This window comes from Tribolium castaneum, chromosome 4 (genome assembly GCF_031307605.1).
Source record: "Tribolium castaneum strain GA2 chromosome 4, icTriCast1.1, whole genome shotgun sequence".
NCBI lineage: Eukaryota > Metazoa > Arthropoda > Insecta > Coleoptera > Tenebrionidae > Tribolium > Tribolium castaneum.
Genome location: NC_087397.1, coordinates 4598773 through 4620257, shown reverse-complemented (window position 1 = coordinate 4620257; position 21485 = coordinate 4598773). Strand labels below are relative to the sequence as shown.

The 21485-nt window shown below is 37.7% G+C and overlaps 1 protein-coding gene and 1 long non-coding RNA gene across 2 annotated transcripts in view; both read left to right on the top strand.

Annotated features, from left to right (window-relative positions):
• The first annotated feature begins 5932 nt into the window (after nucleotides 1-5932).
• LOC107399229 (uncharacterized) lies at nucleotides 5933-9006 on the top strand. The gene is made up of 3 exons (XR_001575887.2): nucleotides 5933-6916; nucleotides 6970-7414; nucleotides 7471-9006. It is a non-coding gene; the product is annotated as an uncharacterized LOC107399229 (long non-coding RNA).
• A 4796-nt stretch (nucleotides 9007-13802) lies between these two features.
• Nucleotides 13803-21485, top strand: part of heca (headcase) — a 53337-nt gene continuing 45654 nt past the window's right edge. Inside the window, exon 1 of the mRNA XM_008202996.3 lies at nucleotides 13803-14729. Within this exon, the coding sequence (XP_008201218.1) occupies nucleotides 14044-14729 (686 nt within the window). The 5' untranslated portion in view covers nucleotides 13803-14043. The remainder of the gene's footprint in view (nucleotides 14730-21485) is intronic.

Genomic DNA, 21485 nt, shown 5'->3' with positions numbered 1-21485 from the left:
GAAGAGTTTTTGTTACAATGATTAGAATCATTCTTTACTATAGTATCATAAACTATTATACTATTAAAGTTTATTATAACTGGAAACGGTACATTTATTATCAGTATCGGCAGAATTCCTGCTGCAAAATAATGTCAGTTAAAAGCTGTGTTTGAAATAATAAAAGTTCTCTTCTTAACCGTTTTTTTATTAACCCTACTTTCATCTAGCGTTGCTGTTCTCACCCATCGTTACTATTTTTACCTAGCGTTTCTTATTGTCGTCTGGCGCTTTATTACATTTATTTATTTCCATGTAGGGTTCAGTAATATGAAAATACAAAAGTTGTTTTTAATTGCATTACCATAAAATCGTTAGATTTCGCTTTGTTATTGTTTTGAGATAAAAGCTACGTAATAGCGTAGTATAAACAAAGATTTTCGCTTATAATGGTTTAAACAAAGCCCCTCCTAGATTAGCACGACTCCGAATTAGGAAACTACTAGATATTTTGCGCAGTTCCTAAAACAACACCGAAAACAAATTTATCCAGCAACATAACCTATCGTAATGAGATTATTGTTATCTCCTATTATCTCGGTTAGCACAATATATAATTAAGTGTTATCGCCTCATTTAAAAGTTATCGCAACGTAGAAAACGTTGAGAGTAAACAATTACACCGATTCGCTATTGAGCGTTAAGTGATCCTTAGACCGAATTCGAAAAAATCGCGCTATATTTACCGCTAAATTTAACAACTTCGTAACCTTGTGGATCCGACTGGTATCTTTATCCTTGAAAGTTGTTTTTGCAATTTTTATTTGCGTAACCAGATATTGGAATAAACATGTTCCCTCTCATGTACCATTTTTCGTCTTCTTCTAGACAGATGGGCCTTTTAAACACAATGATCCACTTTGATCTAAATAAGGTCGACTAATAAATTGATTTGTGTGTGTCTTCCAATATAACTCCGTTGTCACTTCTATTTACATTTAATCCCGGGAAAGCACCGGAATCAAAACAGAAGTTGGACGAATGAAGTGCTAATTTAGTGTTTCCCGGAGTCGCCATGTCCACCCTCCGCATTACTCCTAAATTAAATTTTACACTATCGAACCCATCGTAAAACACAAACCTACAAAGTTCTCCCCAAGGGTGGACAAGTCATTCGAGCCGGCCGTAACGTAACCCAGGATATTGCGAACTAAATGATTCACTTTAAGTTGAAGAAATTTTATTTAGGCTAGAACCACCTCTGTTTATTTAAAATATCTCGTAAACTGGCTCGGTTCTATTTTGAAAAATGCATTAAAGTTTATGCGAAGCATAATGTGTTAGTTACCCTTATTTAAAATGGTAATGGCATTGGAGCACTTCCGCTGCGAGAACAACTTAACTTACTTAGCTGCTCCAACATAAAAGGGTGGATTTTGAGACCATTGTTTATGACAAAGGCTGCCGATTATTCACGGTTTTTGTTAACGTTGAAACTATGTAAAGTTAAAACTTACAAGAGATGTTTGAATAATTTATTGTCGGAAATTAATTCGATTATGGACTAGGAAATAGGACAGTGGAGTTCGGAATGGCGAGGGTGTTTTTTGTGCTCAATTGAATTTTTCCATTTTTCGCGTTTCCTTCTCTATTATTTCACAGATAATTCAGCATATTTACCCGCGCCTCTATCCCATAAATCTCAACGACACGCTTCCCCCGAGACAAACCAAATCACATTTAAAGTGCAAAAGTGACAGGGACCCTGTAACATATCAAGCAGCCGTCCCCGGAATATCGCACCTTTGAACTTTAACCGGAGTCTGAAGCGCCTGTTGCGTACATATATGCGTTCTATTGAATAATCCGGCCAATACGTGCTACCCCACTTCGTCCCTTGTCCCCAATAAAAGAAAACTTCCTTCTGAAAGCACACCATCTACATATACAACGAAGAAAAAGTTTGAAACTTTGACACGAGTAAAGGAATAGACACAGCGTGATATCTTCGTGCGCTTGACTGAGCTTGCGAGCTTACTTCAAGCTCAGATCTGCCTACACTACTGAACTTTTTTAATATGAGCTTCGAAAGTAGACGATTTTGCATGAGATTCTTTGAGTTGATGTGTTTACGCGGATACCGGCATTGGCATTATACAGCATGAAAGAATAGTTTTCTAATACCGCCAGAATCCGCTCCTCAAACGAAATAACTTGCCAACGATTCTTTACGGATTTGCCACATTCAATATCTTTTAAACTAAAAACGTTTATACAGAAATACTGGTTTTGCAGGATCACATTCCTATAAAACTTTTTATTTTTGAAAGTGTTAAAACAAATTCCAGCTACTTTCACTGAAGAGGGTTCATAAGGTTATTTTTAATTGCCCATAAGGCTTTCAGGAATAATTGAAGTAAATAAATTTAAGTTTTACATTACTATGGCTTCGTAAAAATTGAAGAAAGCAACTTTCCTTTCATTGTGTTCGATTCACTATTTTGTTTTTATGCCAACAAATTGAATTTGCGTCTGGAACTAAACTCAATGCCGAATAAAAAAATAATCATGTAGAAGAGAAACAAATATTGGCTCATGGCTTCCACGGAGGGGTTCGCCATTGCCGACTCCTCCATGTGTAAAAATAAAATTGCAGGGGATGATGTGACCTTGGCTAAAAAATTGGTCGTTTCCAATTTGGCAAATGCATCGGCATCGCTATTTACACGTACACGCAATCAAATTACGACCTTTTGAAATAAACATGTGCAGGGTTACGTTTAATGGTTATGACTTAACGCTCTTTGATGCCCAGAATATGGGCGTGTTATTATAGATTTAACGGACTAGCGTCGGCCAAAACCCGGTATTTTGTACGGAGGTTTGCACCCCACCCACCTCTGGAATGACCTCATCAGTTTGTAACCCTTTAGTCCTGATTGAAGTGCATGAATCAACTCTCATTGTAAATTGCGCTGCTGCGATTGGTGCAGCTCCGACCCCAGATTTGTTTGTTGCTGGCACAACTGTTCGGCCATTTTTAACAATGTTTTTTTTTGAAGGGGGAGAACTTGGTTCAACCCCTACGTGGATGTACAAGGTCAGATTTGGTGGAAAATGCGGATTTTAGCGCTTTGTAAATGCGCACAGTAAGCGTGAGGGATTTGGAACTAGGAGCCGCTTTATACTATCTATCTTACATGTGAATAGTTAGTCTATTAACTTAAACTGGATTATGGTGTTTTACCGAGCGGCTAATTAATTAATAATGTGGTAAGGATTACGTTCATATACAGGATGAAGCAATTTTGTTCTTCGAATAGAAAACAAAGTGCGACTTGTAACTGAAGATGGCCACCTTATCGGTGGTCGAAACATGTAGCTATAAATAAAAATCTGAGAGAGAAGAACCGTATTTTATTTTTTACCTATTACATAATCGCATCTCTCACAAAATGGATCAAGAGTACATTTTTTCATCTTTTTTTGAAATCTAAGTTTAGTTTTTTTTTCATTTTATTTTAAATCCTTATGTGCCTTTTGTCCAGGAACAATCGAATTTGATTCAAAAACCGAATATTGATAATAACCATTTGCAGCAGTTCACGAAAGGAGCTTTTTCAGAGTGCAGAACAAAAATCTTACCTTAGTTAAACAAACAAGGATTTATTAGTTATTACTGTTAGTGGAGTTATTTTTGTACCAATACAATTTTCATATTAGCAGATGTCTTTGTTTACAAATCCAATATTTACGGACGTGTGTGCGTACCTAGTTAATGCTTTCATACCTTTATTTTTGATTTTAAATAAATTATAATAATTATTATTTTTAATTATAATAATGGGAATGTGACTGTTAAATGCCTGAGCTCACAAGGATCTCCAGAAATTGTATTTTTTGCACTAAAATATGTATATGAAGGCAAATAAAATATGTGGTAAAATTCCTGCATGACTGTCACTGGACCTCAAACCCCAGTGAATAGCCTTACCGAAGGTTGCTTTTAATGCATTACTAACAGAAATTGTTATCACCAGCAAACAGAACATAAAATGAAACAACAAAACAATAAGGTTTTATGGAGTTATTATCGTCTTATTACGTATTTACAATGTCCTGCGGCTAGTTCAAACATCCGTCAACTACTTTTGTCGACTTTTTCGGAAAATTTTAGTTCGTAAACTATAATTTTTGAAAACTGAGCAAATAATAATTGTCTTTGTTGAAATGAAGGACGAAAACTAAAAAACCTAAGAACCACATCCGGCAAATTTTTATTAGGCAGGTACCTGCATAGCGCCTCAAGAACAATATTCCACCTGCTTTGGCGGCCTTGTCCCTCAGCCCCCACGAAAAATGCATGAATATTTATAGTGGTCTTTTGGGTCATTATGCAATGACAAGCCTTTGATTTGCCGTGTTATCCTGATCTTCAATCACGCGATCTCCGGAAACCGTGGCGTTTCAAACACGAAAGCTCAGATTTATTCAATATCACCTGAAAATTCTTAAGCTTGTCTTTGTTCAGACTGGGAATTTTTATGAGTAAGTTTATTTTTCATTCTGAAAGAATGTCAGCCATTACGAAAATAACTCTCGTGATATGACACACATGTGCCGGAGAACACTTTTCGGAAGTATTAGTTTTTTGTGTTGGAGCGTGTTAACAACCGAGAACAAATTATTGCTCGTGAAAAAAATATGAGCCAGAGCGTGATTTTTGCACCCTTTAATGAAGAAATATGGTGACATATTAGCATGCAGCTTAGCTCTTCTACACGTTTTTAATTCGCATGACAAACGATACGCTCCAACCTCCCGCAATTTGTCTGTCCACTCCAGATTCAGACATTCGAAAAATAAATATTAGCAATTAAACTAATGGCCGGCATATCCTAAAATTCGTGAAGAGTTAATTTAATTTAGCCAGCGTGTGTAATGCAATTTGAAAGTCGGCCATGTTGCGAACATCACGTCAAAAAGGGTGAAAAGTTGGAGCGAGTGAGAGATGAAAAAACGGAATGAAGGAAAAACGCACCGAGGGCTTGACTAATATTGTGTCGTAGGGAGTTTCCCTTTTCAAAGGGTTATACGCGAGAGGGGAGTAGGGAATTAGGGCAGTAGGTGGGTGGGATGAAGAAGAAAACGGTGGTATATATCACATGATGCGTGCTTTCTTTGATTTTAAAACCTCTATTATTTAATTACAGTTGTTCTAACACCTTTTGTGTAATTGCACACGCAACTATCCGTAATCAAAGAGGCGACCGTAATCAGAGGTTTAAGTCTTATCATTACGATTGCGTAAACTGTTATTTGCATACATTTGGTTACACGTACCAGTGTGGAGAAAATTTGTTAATGAAATTATTTAAGTGCGGCTGTTATTATGGAAATGGGATATCGCACGCAGTTTTGGTTTTTATTTCCCGGTTTTATGCCGAAATGATGGGTTATTTTATTATAGAAAATTACGTAAGAACAAATTATCGATTTGGGATAATAATTGGCAATTTGGTTCAAACAAGACATTCATTCGCAAGGACATGCTTATTCTATTGCTTGCTCAGTTAAGTGTTATTTTCGACCTACAATCTTTTATAAATATCTAGTTTCTCAACAAAGAAGATGACTTCCGCACACTTAATTAAGTATTTGCATCGAAGAAAGTCCAGCAGGTGCAAATACTTAAAATTTGCAATTATAATGACACATTTACGAATTTTATTCACCCCTAGTATGCAAAACCGTTATCTGATATTCGTAATTGGCCTACATTTGCGGCCAAGGACAACATTTGCAAAATATTTTATTTACGTCTGTTCGTATTATTAGTCATCCTTATTTTAATTCTATTTGTTTGGATAAGGAAACTTACAGAACTGCACTTTTCCGCAGTCAAAATCAGAGCGAGTAATTATGATTTGCTGAACGCTATCATCAAGGACTAAAGGGAACAAATTCTTGAACGCAACGAAAGTTATTTAATGATCATCTCTTAGCTTGTTTTTCAAGGACCGTTTTCCACTTTATTTACTAATTACAGAGTTTCTGAGAGTATTAAAAGCACCTATCTTCTGCTGTGTTTTCAGACAGGAACAACCCCTCAAACTCAACCCCCTTTTCAGGAAATACCAACTTTCCAACATCTCGTGATTAAAATCGTAAGACAAATATTTGAAATTTGAACTAACCTTCACTTTGTTATATAATTTGAAATGCTCTAAACCTTTTCGAAAGCACGATGCGTGCGTACCGGGAACTCTTGACCTTCTTACAACCCTCTCCTTTTCAAAGCGCACTAGCGAACTACTCTCGGGTAAATACTCTTTGTTGAGTGTTTTGGGAGGTCCTGGCATTAAAACACTGGGACCCGATGTATGAACGCACTATTGCTTAGATTTTGTGACTCAGATGGGCACAGGCCATGTATTGATTATTTTGCAATTAGTTGTAAACAGTTAACTTATTTTGATATGAAAGGTAAATTTGAAAAGCACGTTCTGGATAATTGTGTAGACTTTTAACTCTAGACAAAACGACTAGTACTTCAGAACGTAATTACTGGATAACGAGCAGGCAAGAGTTCAGTGGAACTGATAATAATTTAAGAACCCTTTCTTTATAATATAATGACAAATTATAGAACATATTCGTTGTTTTCTATTGAAAATAAAGTCAAATGTCGTAGAGTTGGTTAAAATCCCTCGTGGGGCGGCTTCATGTTTGCCCAAATTTCAGCAGGAATTATGTATGACACAGGGAATAATTGAGAATTACCCCATTTCAGCAAACCGTCTTAAGGCACAATATTAATAATTCAAGGTTCATTGTGAACACGTCAATTACTCTAATGTCACCACGTTGATGTTTATGTTAATATTGAAATAGTGGCTTTTCATGTTTTCCTGTTATTGGAAGCGTCTTTTTTCAGGTAAAGTTCAAGTCAGTAAATTGTACTTCGTTGTGCATTTGATTTTATTAAAGCATTTTAGCAGTACAATGTAACAAAATGAGAGACTGGGAAGGCAGTGAGAATTGTATTGTTGAATTGTTGGATTTTACAATTCACTTCGATCGTGTTTTCATGCACTTTCAAAAATCTATATCAGACTGATTTGTTTGCGTACGAGCTTGGTGAATTTAAAGTTTGTGAAATAAAATGGAATTGCTTATTGAAGTTTTCGTTCGACAGGGAATCTAGAAAACAACTACAAAAGCACGTTCAAGCTAACAAATAATTTTAATTCAAACTGTCGCTTATGTGCTACATATCGTTTTAGAGCGGATCTGTGGCTTTAATTCTTTCAGATATTTTCGCTCCACCGCTTACAATGTTTACCGGAGTTGAGATCAAAATCACTTCATTCCTGCTGTCGATGGCGTGTCTGCTGACTGTAAATGCAAGAATTCTAAGCTACTCGATTACACAGTAACAAAATATATTTCTAACTTCACAAATATCGTTATTATCCAAGAAATTTCGAGGCGCTCTTGCACAGTTTGGCGAATTAGCAGTCCTTTGTTCGCGGATTCCATTGAAATAAAGCGGCCATTCAGTGGTTATTATTAGAATGAAAAAAGACCCTCATCTGAACCACACTGCAGCATAAAATTAACGATGCGTGTGCGACCCACATTTCGAAGATTAAGACGTTGTCCTTGGCACCAGTACAACCACAGGGCGCGATTGTGAGTGCTAATTCAGCGAGGAGCTGCACTGAGAAACAGCATTGAAGTCTCTTGAACACGTCCAGTTCATTTGAATACACCAGGTGTTCTCATTATTTAAGACTCCCCGCATGTGCAGGATTCTATTACGATTGTAAGCTCGCAATACGCAGCAACTCCTCGTGTGTAAAGGGTGCACCGATAATCAAAATCAGCGAAAAAATTGCGTTTTACTGTCGCCTCTCCAAAACCATTTAGAAAGTAATTAAACTCAAGACCGATTTTGCACAAAAGCAGTCGACGTGATTTCTAATTTCATTAGAGACTGGATGGAGAAAAAATGAAAAATCACCGAGGAACGAAAGTAATCATTCTTTAATCATTTAACTCGAAAGGGCGACTAACGTTATAAATACCGGTAATTAAAAAAGTCGGTCCGATTGTTCGCGTGATCGGAAATCCCATTAATTTTAACTCTTTCGTCGGGGGTGAGTTGGAGTTATTAAATAATGCGAGGAAGTCGAAGGAAAAATCCCTTCCGGAACGCAAAAAGCAACACACCGGCGCATATTTTTCAAAATCACTGAGGGGTCGTTCGGGCTTTATCTCGCTTGAATTGAGAGTTCGAAATTTCGGATTGTGATGACGGCGTTTACAAATGTTGATTCCAGTTCTACCCCAGCGTCTATAAAACTGATGTATCGTTTTCAATAAGCATTTCCTATGCATACGTGCCGGTAGTTTAAATAAATATGCTGTCAAATTTTATTGTTGTTATTTTTCTTTTTTATTGTCATATTGCTCCTAATAAAAATATACATTTTTATTTTGTCTTTTACACGCTGCTGTGTATTATGGAAATATGGCTTCGATCTATGAATTATGTCTGCCATGTGTACAAATCGCTATGAAATATCTCCCTATTTACATTCAAGGTGATGATAAATTGGAATATCGTATCGTGGCGTCTTCACTGATGCGTTTCCGAATTTACTTGTAAATAAAACGTCAAATTTAAACGTATTCATTTTTTAAATAGGTGTGCGGGGGTTCTGAACCATGAAAATAGATCGCCTCATACTGAAAATTTAATTGTGTAACACGACGCTCTGACAAACAGGGAGGCGGATAAAAAATTTGAACAAGAATTAGTTCTTTTATTCAGGAAATGACTTTACTCCCCGACTGTCTAAAGTTACAGTTACAATTAAACAGTGGAATTTTAGATTCCAGTCAAAATTTAAAATAAAATCGCGAAGGCGGAACTACAACATTAGAGCACGCAAACTCATAAAATTTAAAACATACCAGACTGTCCGAATATTTAAGGATTCATTTTGAGTATGTGACATCGCATTTATTTGCATACAACCTTGACTCAAGAGTCAAAATATTCAGCGACTTTGCAGAAGCAACTTTTAGCGATTATTTCACATATTTGACGAGTACCATTGAATCTTAATTAAACACACACTGACAGCACCCATTTGTACTTATGTAAATAAATTCGCCTCCCTCTCTTTAAAACACTGCTCAAAGATCGAAGTTCAATCAAACCTGGATCAAACTTCTCAAAGGGAGAGGCATCATTACCACTTCTTGTATCACCGGAGGGCTCATTACTTACGATCCACGGACATTTAAACTGGGTTTTAAATAAACAGTCATTGGTGTGGAAATGAGCAATTAGGTATTAACTGAAGAAAGTTATAACTCATTATGTAGTCGCTACATGATGCACGGTTCAAAAAGTGGACAACAAACGTAATGGGTGCAATATATCAACACTATCTCGAAGTTCTTGCAATGAAAACGCAATTAATTGGTAATTTTATTCCCACTTTTGAATAAATTAAACGATATAGAATGCGGCCGTCTGACCAGTTTTTCAGTCTGCCGTCAAATATTTCAAGCTTTTCCCCGGGTAATGCCATATAGATAACACACATAATGCCAGAGAACACGCTTTGGATTCTGAGCCGAAGAGCGCATTTTATGCATTATTGGAAAGTTACACAAAGTTGATCTGAAAGGAAATATGGACAATTTTGTCCATTATGCACAACCACTAAATGAACGGGTAAAATGTGTTAGACTTCAAGCGTAACCATAAATAAAATCGTGTGTGTTTCTAGTAACAGGTAATGCTGTTGTACTCGTGGAAACAGGGCAGGGGAATCGATGCAAGAACAAAAATTACTCAGTGCTCAGTGTATTTTCTCCATCAAACTGAAAATCTGACTACAGAGTTGCTGTAATAAATGTAATCATGAAACTGGGTGCCTCCTTGGTTAATAGATTTCTATTTTTACACTCCCACTTCCGCCGATAATTGTTGTGATCAAGTTGTTCAGTGCCAAGAACATTGTGTTATCTCGTAAAATGAGTCAGACCATCAAAACAATTTGCTTCTCAGTTTAATTCCATTTCGTTAATTACATTTATCACAACAGACAGTTTTTCAAATCGCTTCATCACAACAAAATTTCTATCAATCATTGTCACGTATTGCATAAGGAAGCCAGGTGGCGTCACCCGCCATCAAGAATGCAAACCGAGTAGGAAAAAATGAACACCAGAAACAAAATCATGATACTTTTTCCGAGCCAACTAACAACATAAACAAACCAGCTGGCGCGAATTTAGTCAAGGCCAAGGCCGCAAATAGATCGTGATTGTGTTGCCGAATTTATTCTAATTTTGGGCGATTACTTGCAAGCGAAAGGAAAAGCTGCGATTTTGCAAGAGGACGTTGTCCTAGTAAACTACGCAATTGTGAATTCATTTAAGTCGTACAAGGTTACCCGAAATTTGGCCTGAAGGTGTGACCATATCACGAAACGAGTCGTCCGATCCGTGCTTGATAGTTGATTTTTCCGGACTCAAGTGAATTTCTGACGGCTGGAGACGCAAACGTGTTCTCCTTAATAATCGTTTGGTTAAAAGGAAATTAAGGAACACTAAAAAAGGATGCTTTTAGTGCGCCGTTAACTACTAATTTTAAAATCGTGAGACCCACTGATTTACAGTTTAATTGCTGGTGACGCTAAATGAGTTAAAAGACAACGCAGCTGCCTAACCACGCGCAAAATGTTTAAAAGTCTGCAGCTGTCTTGTTTTCTTGCAAAATTCTAAACGGATAGACCATTTTAATAATCAATTAGAAGTCTGCAACAGCCAAATAGGTGCCCGATAGGAATGTCAGCTGCTTACTCGTGCATTAGTTCGGCGATTTAACTAAGATAAAAATTTGCTAATTTGCAATTTGTCTGACTGGCGATTTTTTGCACACACCTTTCTCCATCAGCCTATTTTTTCTGTTCTCTGTCTTATTAATTAACTAAGGAACAAATTCAGTTCTAGATCGGAATATTCTTTAGTATTTAATTGTAAATAATTTTTATGCATCTCTGCTGTTCTAGGTAAAATTGACGAAAATTGTCAGTTTTTGGTTTAAATGATGAAAACCATTCATTTTGTTGACAGCGGGATAGCTACAAGTGAAAATACAAAACTGACTGGGTTCAAGTTAGTCCTTATCTCTCCTGTTGTTTTGTTCAAAACCTTGTGATCAATACTGAGACGAAAAAAATCGAATTCGAAAAGGAAAACTACAAGTTATGTTGTATATTGATAATGTTCTATTTATAGTGTTGTTTTGAATGCCAAAAATGATAACTAAAGGGTTTCCCATTGTGAAGCAGTAACGACATTTTTATTTAATGTCATAGTTTAAGTACCCATTTCGTTGGCAAGAAGCAGTGTTTCTTTAGATCAGTGTTTTTTGAGTGTATTATGTCCTGTTAGCATCTAGCATCTGATGCCTAATCTAAATTGTTCTTTTCTTTTCGTCCTTTTGCGGTCAGTTAGCGCCTTATCTACCAAGGAAGGTGTTATTAAACTTGGTTGTTGGTCGTCGTTAACCTACATCCTACATGCACATCGACAGTTCACTTAGTTGTTCAATATCAGATATCGGTAAAAATATCTTGGCTGTACAGCTGAGTTTGCCAAGCCGTGCAGTATAATCTGCAACAAAGCTGTTACATTAGGACAATTCGATTAGACCGCCATGCATTTATCTTGGTAAACAAGTCATGTACCGGCCAAAAATAGATGATGTGTACATTAGCGCGCTTATCTATTAATTTGCGAACGCTGTGAATACATCAAGCTATAAGACTGTTAAAGGGAACAATGTAAGTGTGTAGATATTTATGCAAGCGCCTTTGTCCGCACTATTTATTAGATAGGGTGCGGCCATAATACTCGTAAATAGCGACTAATGCGTCTCATTGTACGGGTTTTTGTCTGCATCAGAGATTAAGACGAGGTGTTGTTATCTTGTAATTACTCCGCGTTGCTATCGCCCCCATTTAGACGTCTCAACAGATTTTAAGACGGGCCATCGAGCGGACACCTTTTGTTCTGGGGTTGCGAGCAGGAAACGGGTTATGACTTATGACCGGAGTGGAACAAGAGGAGGATCGCATGGTGGACAAAGCCAAATGCTTTTTTGGACCACTAAAACTCTTTTATTTTGATATTGTTTGGCTTGCATAATTCTTACGTTCAAAAGAAACTAACCTTGAAGAAGAATTATAAGGAACCAGTTCTTGTGGTTTCTTGTGCGAAACAGGATGGTACAGTTACTTATAGGTACAAAAAACAATGTATTTTTGGAGAAGCTTCTACCTACCTACGATGTTACATAACTTGTTGTAAAAACGTTTATTATAAATAAGTTTGTTGTGTTTTGACAGAGATACAATCACGTTGTTTTGAGGATGTGGTGTCCCCTTTAGCAGCAACGTGTTTTGGAAAGAAATTTACCAATTATAAAATTAGGGAAGGCCATCAGATATGCGAGTTTGAAATGTGTGCATAATTTATTGTTATTACATTTTTGTTGTAAAAATAGAAACTACGTGTGCTATTTTGTAGACATTTTTTGTTACCTGTTCACATTACAGCGAAATTAACTGTTTTTTTAACAATTTGAGCTCTCACTATGACTTTGATCATGATTTAGATAGTGTTGTTTCTATTCTAAGTTCCGAGCGTATTAGCTGCTCGATCTATCATAATCATAATGATGTCATAATGAATATCTATTTAAAACATTTTGACCGAGAAATTATGGAGAACTTCATTCAATCTCTATGACTTACACTTTAACTTATTTATTAGAACGGTAAAAATTGTATTCATACTTACACTGGTATGCAAAATTTTGGTGGATGCGCCAACTTTTAAATTCGAATTACTTAATTTTGCAGTATGACCGCCATAAACTTAACTCATATTACGTCGACATTCGACAATAGTTTCTTGAATATATGAGCATTTGCGGTGAGAGTTATTATTTTAATATACGGATAATCCAATCTCAAGCCACAACGGTATTATTAAAAACCCAAACACAATTATTAGGTATTTATTTATTCTATTGTGGTTACCAATAAATTGCTCGCTAAATTGATCTATCAAAATCCAAGTCTTTGTTTGATTTTGAAGTAAGACAGCAAATCTTTTGTATAAGTATAATATGTATTATGAAATAAGCATAGATAATTCAACAGTGTAATTTGTTGTGTATTTGCTTCAAACGTACTTGAAATTTGAAATGTTATGTTTTAAACTCCCGTCCCCGAATTAAATCAATTTTTATTTGAATGTAGTATTTTATAGCTATTTCAAAAGACTTCTTCGCCGAAAATGCAGTTCGGAAGTTGCTCCCTAGAGTAGTTTCTAGTAAAAATGTCAAAGTTTATGAACCGTTTTCTAAAGTGCACTAAACGCATCGATTAAGCTAGGAGATCTTGCAGAAGTAATTCTTGTTTTCTTGAATATTCAAAGGATCTGATAGTGGAGAAACGAGTCTATTATTCATGAGCTTTTCGTCGTGGAGAGCACTCGTAAACGTTAATTATTTGTTTGTAGTGAGTACGGCGTCGTGGGTGAAATAGTAAAAGCTGTATTAAAAATAATCAGTGCAGTGATAGTCACGCATGACCCTGGCCTGCAGGAGCTGCAGCTTTGGAGATAGGAGCTTTCGCGTACGCGGGGGCATCGCGATGAATCAGTGCAGCACCACCGCCGTGGAGTCGGCTTTCCATTGGTCGGGTGCAACGTGGTGGTGCCGGCACCGGCGTCGGTCAGGGCTACGGAGAGTGAAACCTCGGCGGCGCTTGCGTCGGAAACCGAAAGTGAAAAGCGAAAAGGAGAGAGCCCCACTCCTTCCCCTACCTTTCGCTTTCGGGTGTCCCCGCCGAGCACTTTCCCCGGCTTGTGCATCGCCGTTGCAGTAGGCTTCCGAAAGAGCCGCTTGCAAGACGTCCATCGACTCGTAGACGTAGACGCACCTCGCGCGATCCTCCTCCCCTCACGATGGCCCCGCGCCGCCACCTCGGCCAAGTTCAAGGCCTCCTGGGCATCGATCCCGAGGACGCCGGCGTGACCCGGTGCTGCGTGCCCACCGGCGAGTGCCTGCGCGCCCAGCAGCAGCTCAGCCCCAACAACAACGACCCCATGCTGATCGCCCTCGACGACCTCCGCGACACCGTGCGCGTCACCTGCAACAACGAGCTCTGCTCCAGCGGCAGGTACATGCACCGGGAGTGCTTCGACCAGTGGGAGCAGACGGTGCTGGCCTACCTCAAGACCTGCGGCCGGGCCCGCTCCTGGTCCGAGCGCCAGCGCCACCAGAACCTCTGGACCAAGAAGGGCTACGACCTCGCCTACAAGGCCTGCGGCTGCAAGTGCGGCCGCGGACACCTCAAAAAAGACTTAGACTGGATGCCGCCGCCGCCCACCAGCAACATCTTCGGACGCGTCGAAGACATCTCCGAAGCCGTCGCCGGCAAAAAGAAAAAACGCAGAAACAGAAATTCCAGGCCCACGCTGGCCATCTCCGCCGCTCACGCCGTCACCAATGAAAGCAGAGGCAGAGCCGGCAGTTTGTCCTCCAGCACGGGATCGTCCTCGCCACCGGCTTCCGGCTCCGAACCTAGTATATCACCGGTACACGCGCACTCCAAAAAGAAGTCCAAAGTTGAAAATTCTGACAAAAGCCGGTAAGTGATGCAACATTTAATTGACTCTTATTAAACCCCGGCTTTCGACACGAAGCTTTCGCCACTTAAAACTTCCACAATTTATTATTCATTTTATTGCCCCCAACTCTCAACTTTACAAATTTTTAATTCAGACATACCGCACTTCCCTAATTGCTTCGTAAATTCCGAGAGCTTTTTTTAGACGACACAAATAATCCAGGAACAAACAAATTTACAAACGTACTTCAGAAAACTAAAATAAGCTTCAACTAGCGTACGATTTTGTTGCTGGACAGTAATTGAGATTCCATGCGTTGCAACTTCTGCCGGCAAGAATCCGTTCCAAGCTAATTTTCTCCAGCTCCCGGTGTTATCACATGCCATAATATTTATTTCTTGCCTTTCCACGAGATAAACTTTACGGTTTTCATCATTTCTTATCTCCAAAGTTTGAAGTTGGCTTTGTTTATTTGCTTTTTCCGTTTGGGTTTTCATGAATGGCGGAAAAGCGGCTCTCGCCTCCGCTAGGTCAAGGTGAAAAGCCGTTTGATAAACGCGTCTATCGATTTTCCGGCGACGGCCACGCAAAAATGCGTCGTCTTCGCCACCCTCACTGGTTCGTCCGTTGTGCAGGCTTTCGAAACACCGTTTTGGATGCCGTGCACGTGCAGTGGCGGTATGCCGGCAAAACGCCGGCTTTTCCACCGAATTGCGACAGCTTGGTGAATCCAGCACGAAATTGATTATTTCATGTCAGTTTTACAGAGGAATTGTTTGTTTTTATTAAAAGTTGTTGTTGGAGGGGTTGAGATCGACTGATCGTATTTGAAGCTATTTAATTTAATTGTTAGTGTAATTAGAAAACGAAACAGAAACGAGTAGCGTTCGCTTTGATGTGAGGTGGGCTTCTGTATTTCCATTTGATAAGAATTTTTTAATTTAGTTTGAGTCACTTTGAATTGGCTCTTGTGGAATTGATTCTGGGAAAACGTCTTTTTAAAGTTTTATTCGCCGAAGAAGAATTTGGTTTTGTCCTGTTTTTGTTGTTTGAGTATTTCTCCAATATGCTTTAGTTTCTTCCTTAATTATTGAAGATGTGGATTTCACGTATCAATTTATATTAACACCAAGGTTAATTTTATTAACGTTGGAAATTCCTAATTTTGTTTTAATTATGATTAGTTGATGTATTTATGAATTTTTTAATTGACATAATAATTTGAAGTTCAAAATAAAATTATTTATGAAAAAAAAAAAGAGTTTTAGTCCTTGGACTTTAGGTTTCGCTCAAGATCAGTTGAAAATTGATAAAAAAATACTGACTTTTTTTTATCAAAATATTGAGTATAAATAGTGCGATTAAAAAAAAATTAAAAAGTTAGCCAGTTAATAAAAAATAATAAACAAAAATGAAGGAACTCGCAGTTCGCAATTCTAAATTTACTTTTTGTTTTTCGAAAACTGGAATTTCGAGATGTTCCCTTAAAATCACCTCGGACTGTCTAGAAAAAAGAAGACATTCAAATGGGCTGAAGGACTCCGGTTGAAGCTTCTTGATGTGGATATGTGGCCCATTTTTTTACGAAATTTGACTAAATTTATTGTTTATCATTTACATGGTGCTGTAATTTATTCATTCAATAAAATGGTTTCTTTTTCCCCAAATAATTTTTCTAAATCAAATAGACATAACATATCATATAAAGCATTTACTTACAGGAGAATTAAAAAGAATCGTAGTTAAAAGTTATTGCGATATTACATGAATCAATGTGGTCTTATGTTTGTGTTTCTTGTAGCATTCATTCATTTTATTTATAATTAAATAAATGTTAAAAAATATTGTGTAACCGTAACGTGATCATTTTATGTGCAAAGATATCACAGCTTGCACCTTTTTAGCATTGTGGTTGCTATTTTTTATGACGTGAACAATGTTGACTCAAGATAAAATAAGATAAATTCCCCACAAATATTTGAGGATGTAAATATTTTCGAAAATTCGTGCTCTCAAACGGTGTGAGTCGCCTGACGCCGTTTTTAGAATCGCACTTGAGAGTGCCTCAACAAACAACATATTGCGCTCATCTGTCAGTATCTCGCTTATAACGACATTTGCGTCATCGAATAAACCGACAGGACTCAAATCGAATATTAAACACGATCCATCGTTGGATTTCGCGACTCAACTTGTCGAATAATTGATAACGTACGTGTGGCCCTCGGGCGCCCACATCCATAACAGTAATTTCTTTGTTGACCTTTTGGTGGAGTAATTACAGACGGTAAATCCTATCAGCAATTTGCTAACAAGCCAGTAACCGAATCCGCTGATTAGGCCCGTAAATCCGGTGCTCTCTAACGACACTATAACGTATCGCTAACAACTCGACGTCGTTAACAAATGGAGCCGTTGAGAAACAACCAAGGGACTAATTACTAATTACTCCGTTAGCTTCTCTAATGCAATAAACCACCTTGGATACACTGCACCGTGGAAGTCGTCGCGATTGTTACGAATGCGCTCCTGCTCACTTCTTGCTCCTCCTGCTGCTGCTGCAGCATTGTTGCGGGGAGTTTTCGGGTCGGCGGTCACGTTCCTGTTTTATTGACCCGTGTGCATGCAGATATTAATGAATAGGGGAACTTGGAGTTGCAAATTTCATAATATATCCAAAAGCGACAACCAAATTCAATTTCGTACCGTTTTAATGTCGACGCCACAATCATTTCACGCTTGTCGATACTGCATCACGCTGGAAATTCTATTTTTATTCGCGGTGTACGGTAATAACGAGATATTGTTTACAAACAACTGAAATACGACGCATTTTAACAACGGTATTTTTGGAACATAATAATACGACCATCCTACTATTTTCCTACATAGTACCGAGTCTGTTCATGAACAACATGACTTGTTACAAATTTAATTTTATATTATTATGATACCCCCTATTAAGTAATTGTTACGTTATCTTATCCTGACGATTGTGCGATATTATCATCTTACGTGACCTTTTACAAACGTGACCATCATTATTTTGGAGTGGATTATGATAATAACTAAGTAATGAAACATAATTTTATCTGATTTTTTAAAATTTTTATTGGTTTTTGGGATTGTCGAAAAACAATCGTTAATAACTGAATAATTGACGAGATAAACATTTGTTTATTAAAGTTTTATGCAACGAGCGTTAATTAATGATATGAATAAATATGAGTAAATGTTACTAGCCTCGCTTGACATTCGCAGTTATGTTTCAAGAAACTAATTGCTCATTTTGTGGTCACTAGTTTTATTGGCTTGTATTACAATATTCTCGTTTCCAAAATGTTAGCAAAGTAACTTGAACGAATTTTGAAATAATTGATTGTGTGTTCGTGGGTTGGGACTAGAATAATAATCTACAATCATGTTTGCTATTTTAGAGAGCCGTAGTAAAATTTCAATATTTACTGTCTAATTCCAGTAAGTTGTTTGTATCTTGCAATTACGTTTCTGCAACGATTTCACTTCGTTTTCTTCGAAGCAAATGATAAACTGTGCGACATTCGAGCTAAGTTATTTAATATAAAAGTCAGTCTTCCCACACTCCTCATATTCATCATTGTTTTTTCCCCATCTCACGTTTCATGTATAAACACATAAGTAGCTGTCGCTGCTACCTCAATAGATATTTTTCGGTACCACCGCCGCTTTTGGCCTGTTGCCATTGCTTTTTTGGCCGTTTGGCACATCGTTGAGGGGAAAAAAGGAGCGTCGCGGCGCTTCTTCGGTTCTTTTGGCGGACGACAGTAACTTCGCTGCAGCGCAATATTTCATCTTATTTTCGTCTTGTTATCTCCGAGGGGTAGCGACTGGAGTAATCTGTTTATTTTTAGTGGTGGTTATGGCATTACGTATCCGAATATAATATTATTAGAGTTTAATGTGTGGAACAAAAGAGTATTATGTACTATTCTTAGTAGAAGGTTGTAAAACAGAACAATACTACATTACCACGGTCTGGTGCATTCGTCGCCGAACGGCGGAGGAACGAGGTTGGACGATTTTAGCTAGTTTTATGCCAATATTACGTGCGTTGGAGTGGTCAGGCTTTGATAACTCGCGTTTATCGCCCGTTCTTCCGCCAATATTGTTGCACATGTCTCGTAACTGCTAAAAATATGAATTCCGCTTCCCAGCCGTGTCCTTCAAAAGTCGTGAAAAACACCGGATTTACGATCGCGAATTTCGTGTTTTCGGTCCAAAATCGCTATTACATCCTCGCACAAATAGATTATGCAAAAGCCGTTCAAGGTCGAAAAACAAATAAATAAATAATTTGCAGTTTAGCGGCTATTGCCAAAATTTATCACAGTGTTTCCAGTCACAGCGCACTTGAATAGGAGCAATTAGAGCTTTTAAGGTGTTAACATGATGTCGGATGATTTGATGCGCCGCTATGACTTATTTTTCCCGGGGATTACGTAATTATTTATGTGCTGAAAGCCTCTCAACGACGCAGTTTATTTTTAGACCATATTTTTCATTTCTTTGCGCGAAAAAAATTTGCAGTACCTTACTGGAGCCTCATGTTTGTGTGCTGCTTGAGGAGCCGACAGGGAAGCGTTAGAATAATTTGATAAACGACACATATTTGGCCAATGTCTTATCTCTTATGCATTTTATTATTTTTGGCTTTGAATTCGCGAACTAATTGGCACCTTGTCAGGTGTTTGGAGCGGCGCCTCCGGCGCCAAATTGCTTCATTTTTTGTTCGGTTCGTGCATCTACCACATTTAAATAAATGCCAACACCCTTCTTGTGAAATAAGGTCAACAACTCGACGAGTTGTAAACATTTATGAATGAGCACTAATCAAGCAACAACAAAAAAATAACCATAATTAACACAATTTTCTTGTTAAATTATGTCGAAATCATCGGAACGATTCAAGCATTGCGCAATGTTTACTACACTAGTACTACTACAAACTTGGGCAACACCTGCATTTTGGTTGCGCTACTGTTTTGAATGCCGGTAATCATTGTTTTCCGCCAATAGCAGGTGACCAGCACCACAGGAAGTGTTTCTAGCTCAACCTTCAAACCGAAAAATGTGCTTTTGAAAGTGCTTTTGTCTTAGAAATTCCTGAATAGTAATGAAAAACCGGCGTAATTGAATGACACAATTAGACTCTATTTTTCCGTCTATGCACAGCCACAATTTGTAGAAAGCTTCAACGAGTAGGTCAATACTCAGTTAATTGTTCAGCAAACGATACGATAATTTTTTTCATCGTTGTTATATTTTTACCATTTTGCTAGTTGATTACGAAAGTTCAAATCCTTGACCCGGTGTCGCTACATTTATGGCAATAAATAAAATAAAATCGGAATAAATTTTTGCATGCAGTTGTGGGTCCTCCAGCTCGAACCCGTTCATGCAAAGTCGGAACGAGTTCTTAATTGCATCGCTTAATATTAATGAAAAGGAGCGCCCAGTTTCTGATTAGCATTAAAACTCTATTTAAAGCAATGCCAGATATGGAGCTTGTAATCATTGTAATTATTCTTGGAAGTTGGGCAAAGAGGATTTGTTGTGGAGCAAAGCACAATCTTTTTAACGAGTTTTCCGTATCAATAAGCTAAGCGAAATGTGAAGAGTGTGTCATGCATTGTATATGCAAACAATAATACCTTTTATCTCCCGGTGTCAATGCACTGTAAATTTGTTGTCGGCCTTATCTTCATAATGGCTTTGTAAATACGTCAAACTTATTGCTTAATACTGTCAATTATAAATTACGACCGAATGTGGTAAAATTCCGCCAAGAACAAAACTCCACTGTTTGGCGAAGATTTGAAACGATAAAGCACAACTAAGTTTTGATCTCAGGACTAGGGAGTTGTCTTACTTCTAATTAGGTGCAATCTACATAATGTAAATTTCGTACGTCTAGAGAACAACCTAATCCTGATCCATGTTTCTAATTGAATTAGAATCCTCTGTGATATGAAGGCACATATTCACATAATTTACAGCGTTTCAGAATGAAACCGCAGAGACTTCGTCCTTGTTTACCACCAGGTGTAAAAATATCAAATTCTTGATCGTAAAATCTCTAATGGTTTTCCAAACTCGCCTAACAAACTACAGATGATCCCAAGTTTCACAGTCATTAGTTACGATAATGGTCTCGATTAACTTGCCAAAACTTTGAACAAAGCTCAAGAATTTACTAGTATTGAAAGCACCAACTTTATTGTGCTTGCAGTAAAATAAAAAGCGTCATTGTTATAGGCAAACAGAACTCGAGTGTTATCACGTATGCTATTTATAGAGTTACGAGATATGGAATTGTTTATGTAAACAAACCGGCTGTATTTATAATTAAATTGTGTACTACCAAGGTTTTGTGACTTTTATTCAGTCCAGTCTTATTTTTCGGCCCAAGTTTTAAATTGTTATTTCTAGTTAAGGCAAAGATACGTGTTAGTCACTTTAAATTTTTTTCATATCTAGGTATGGCATGCATAATAATAATTTATATTTATGGAAATACCTACAATTGTGTGAAAATGTTGTTTACTCTTTTTACTAAAGTGTTAATTCCCGTAGCGTTAAATTAGAACTGACTGTCAATGATCATATTTTTGTTCGTTTTGTTTGCGAGGACTTCGTTTTTGCATTCCCTGCTGGTGTCGTGGATAAATACAGCAGGAAAAGCATGCTGGAGATGGATGGTGCCACTGCGAAGTTACCTGACTTGCTTTCTTTGATAA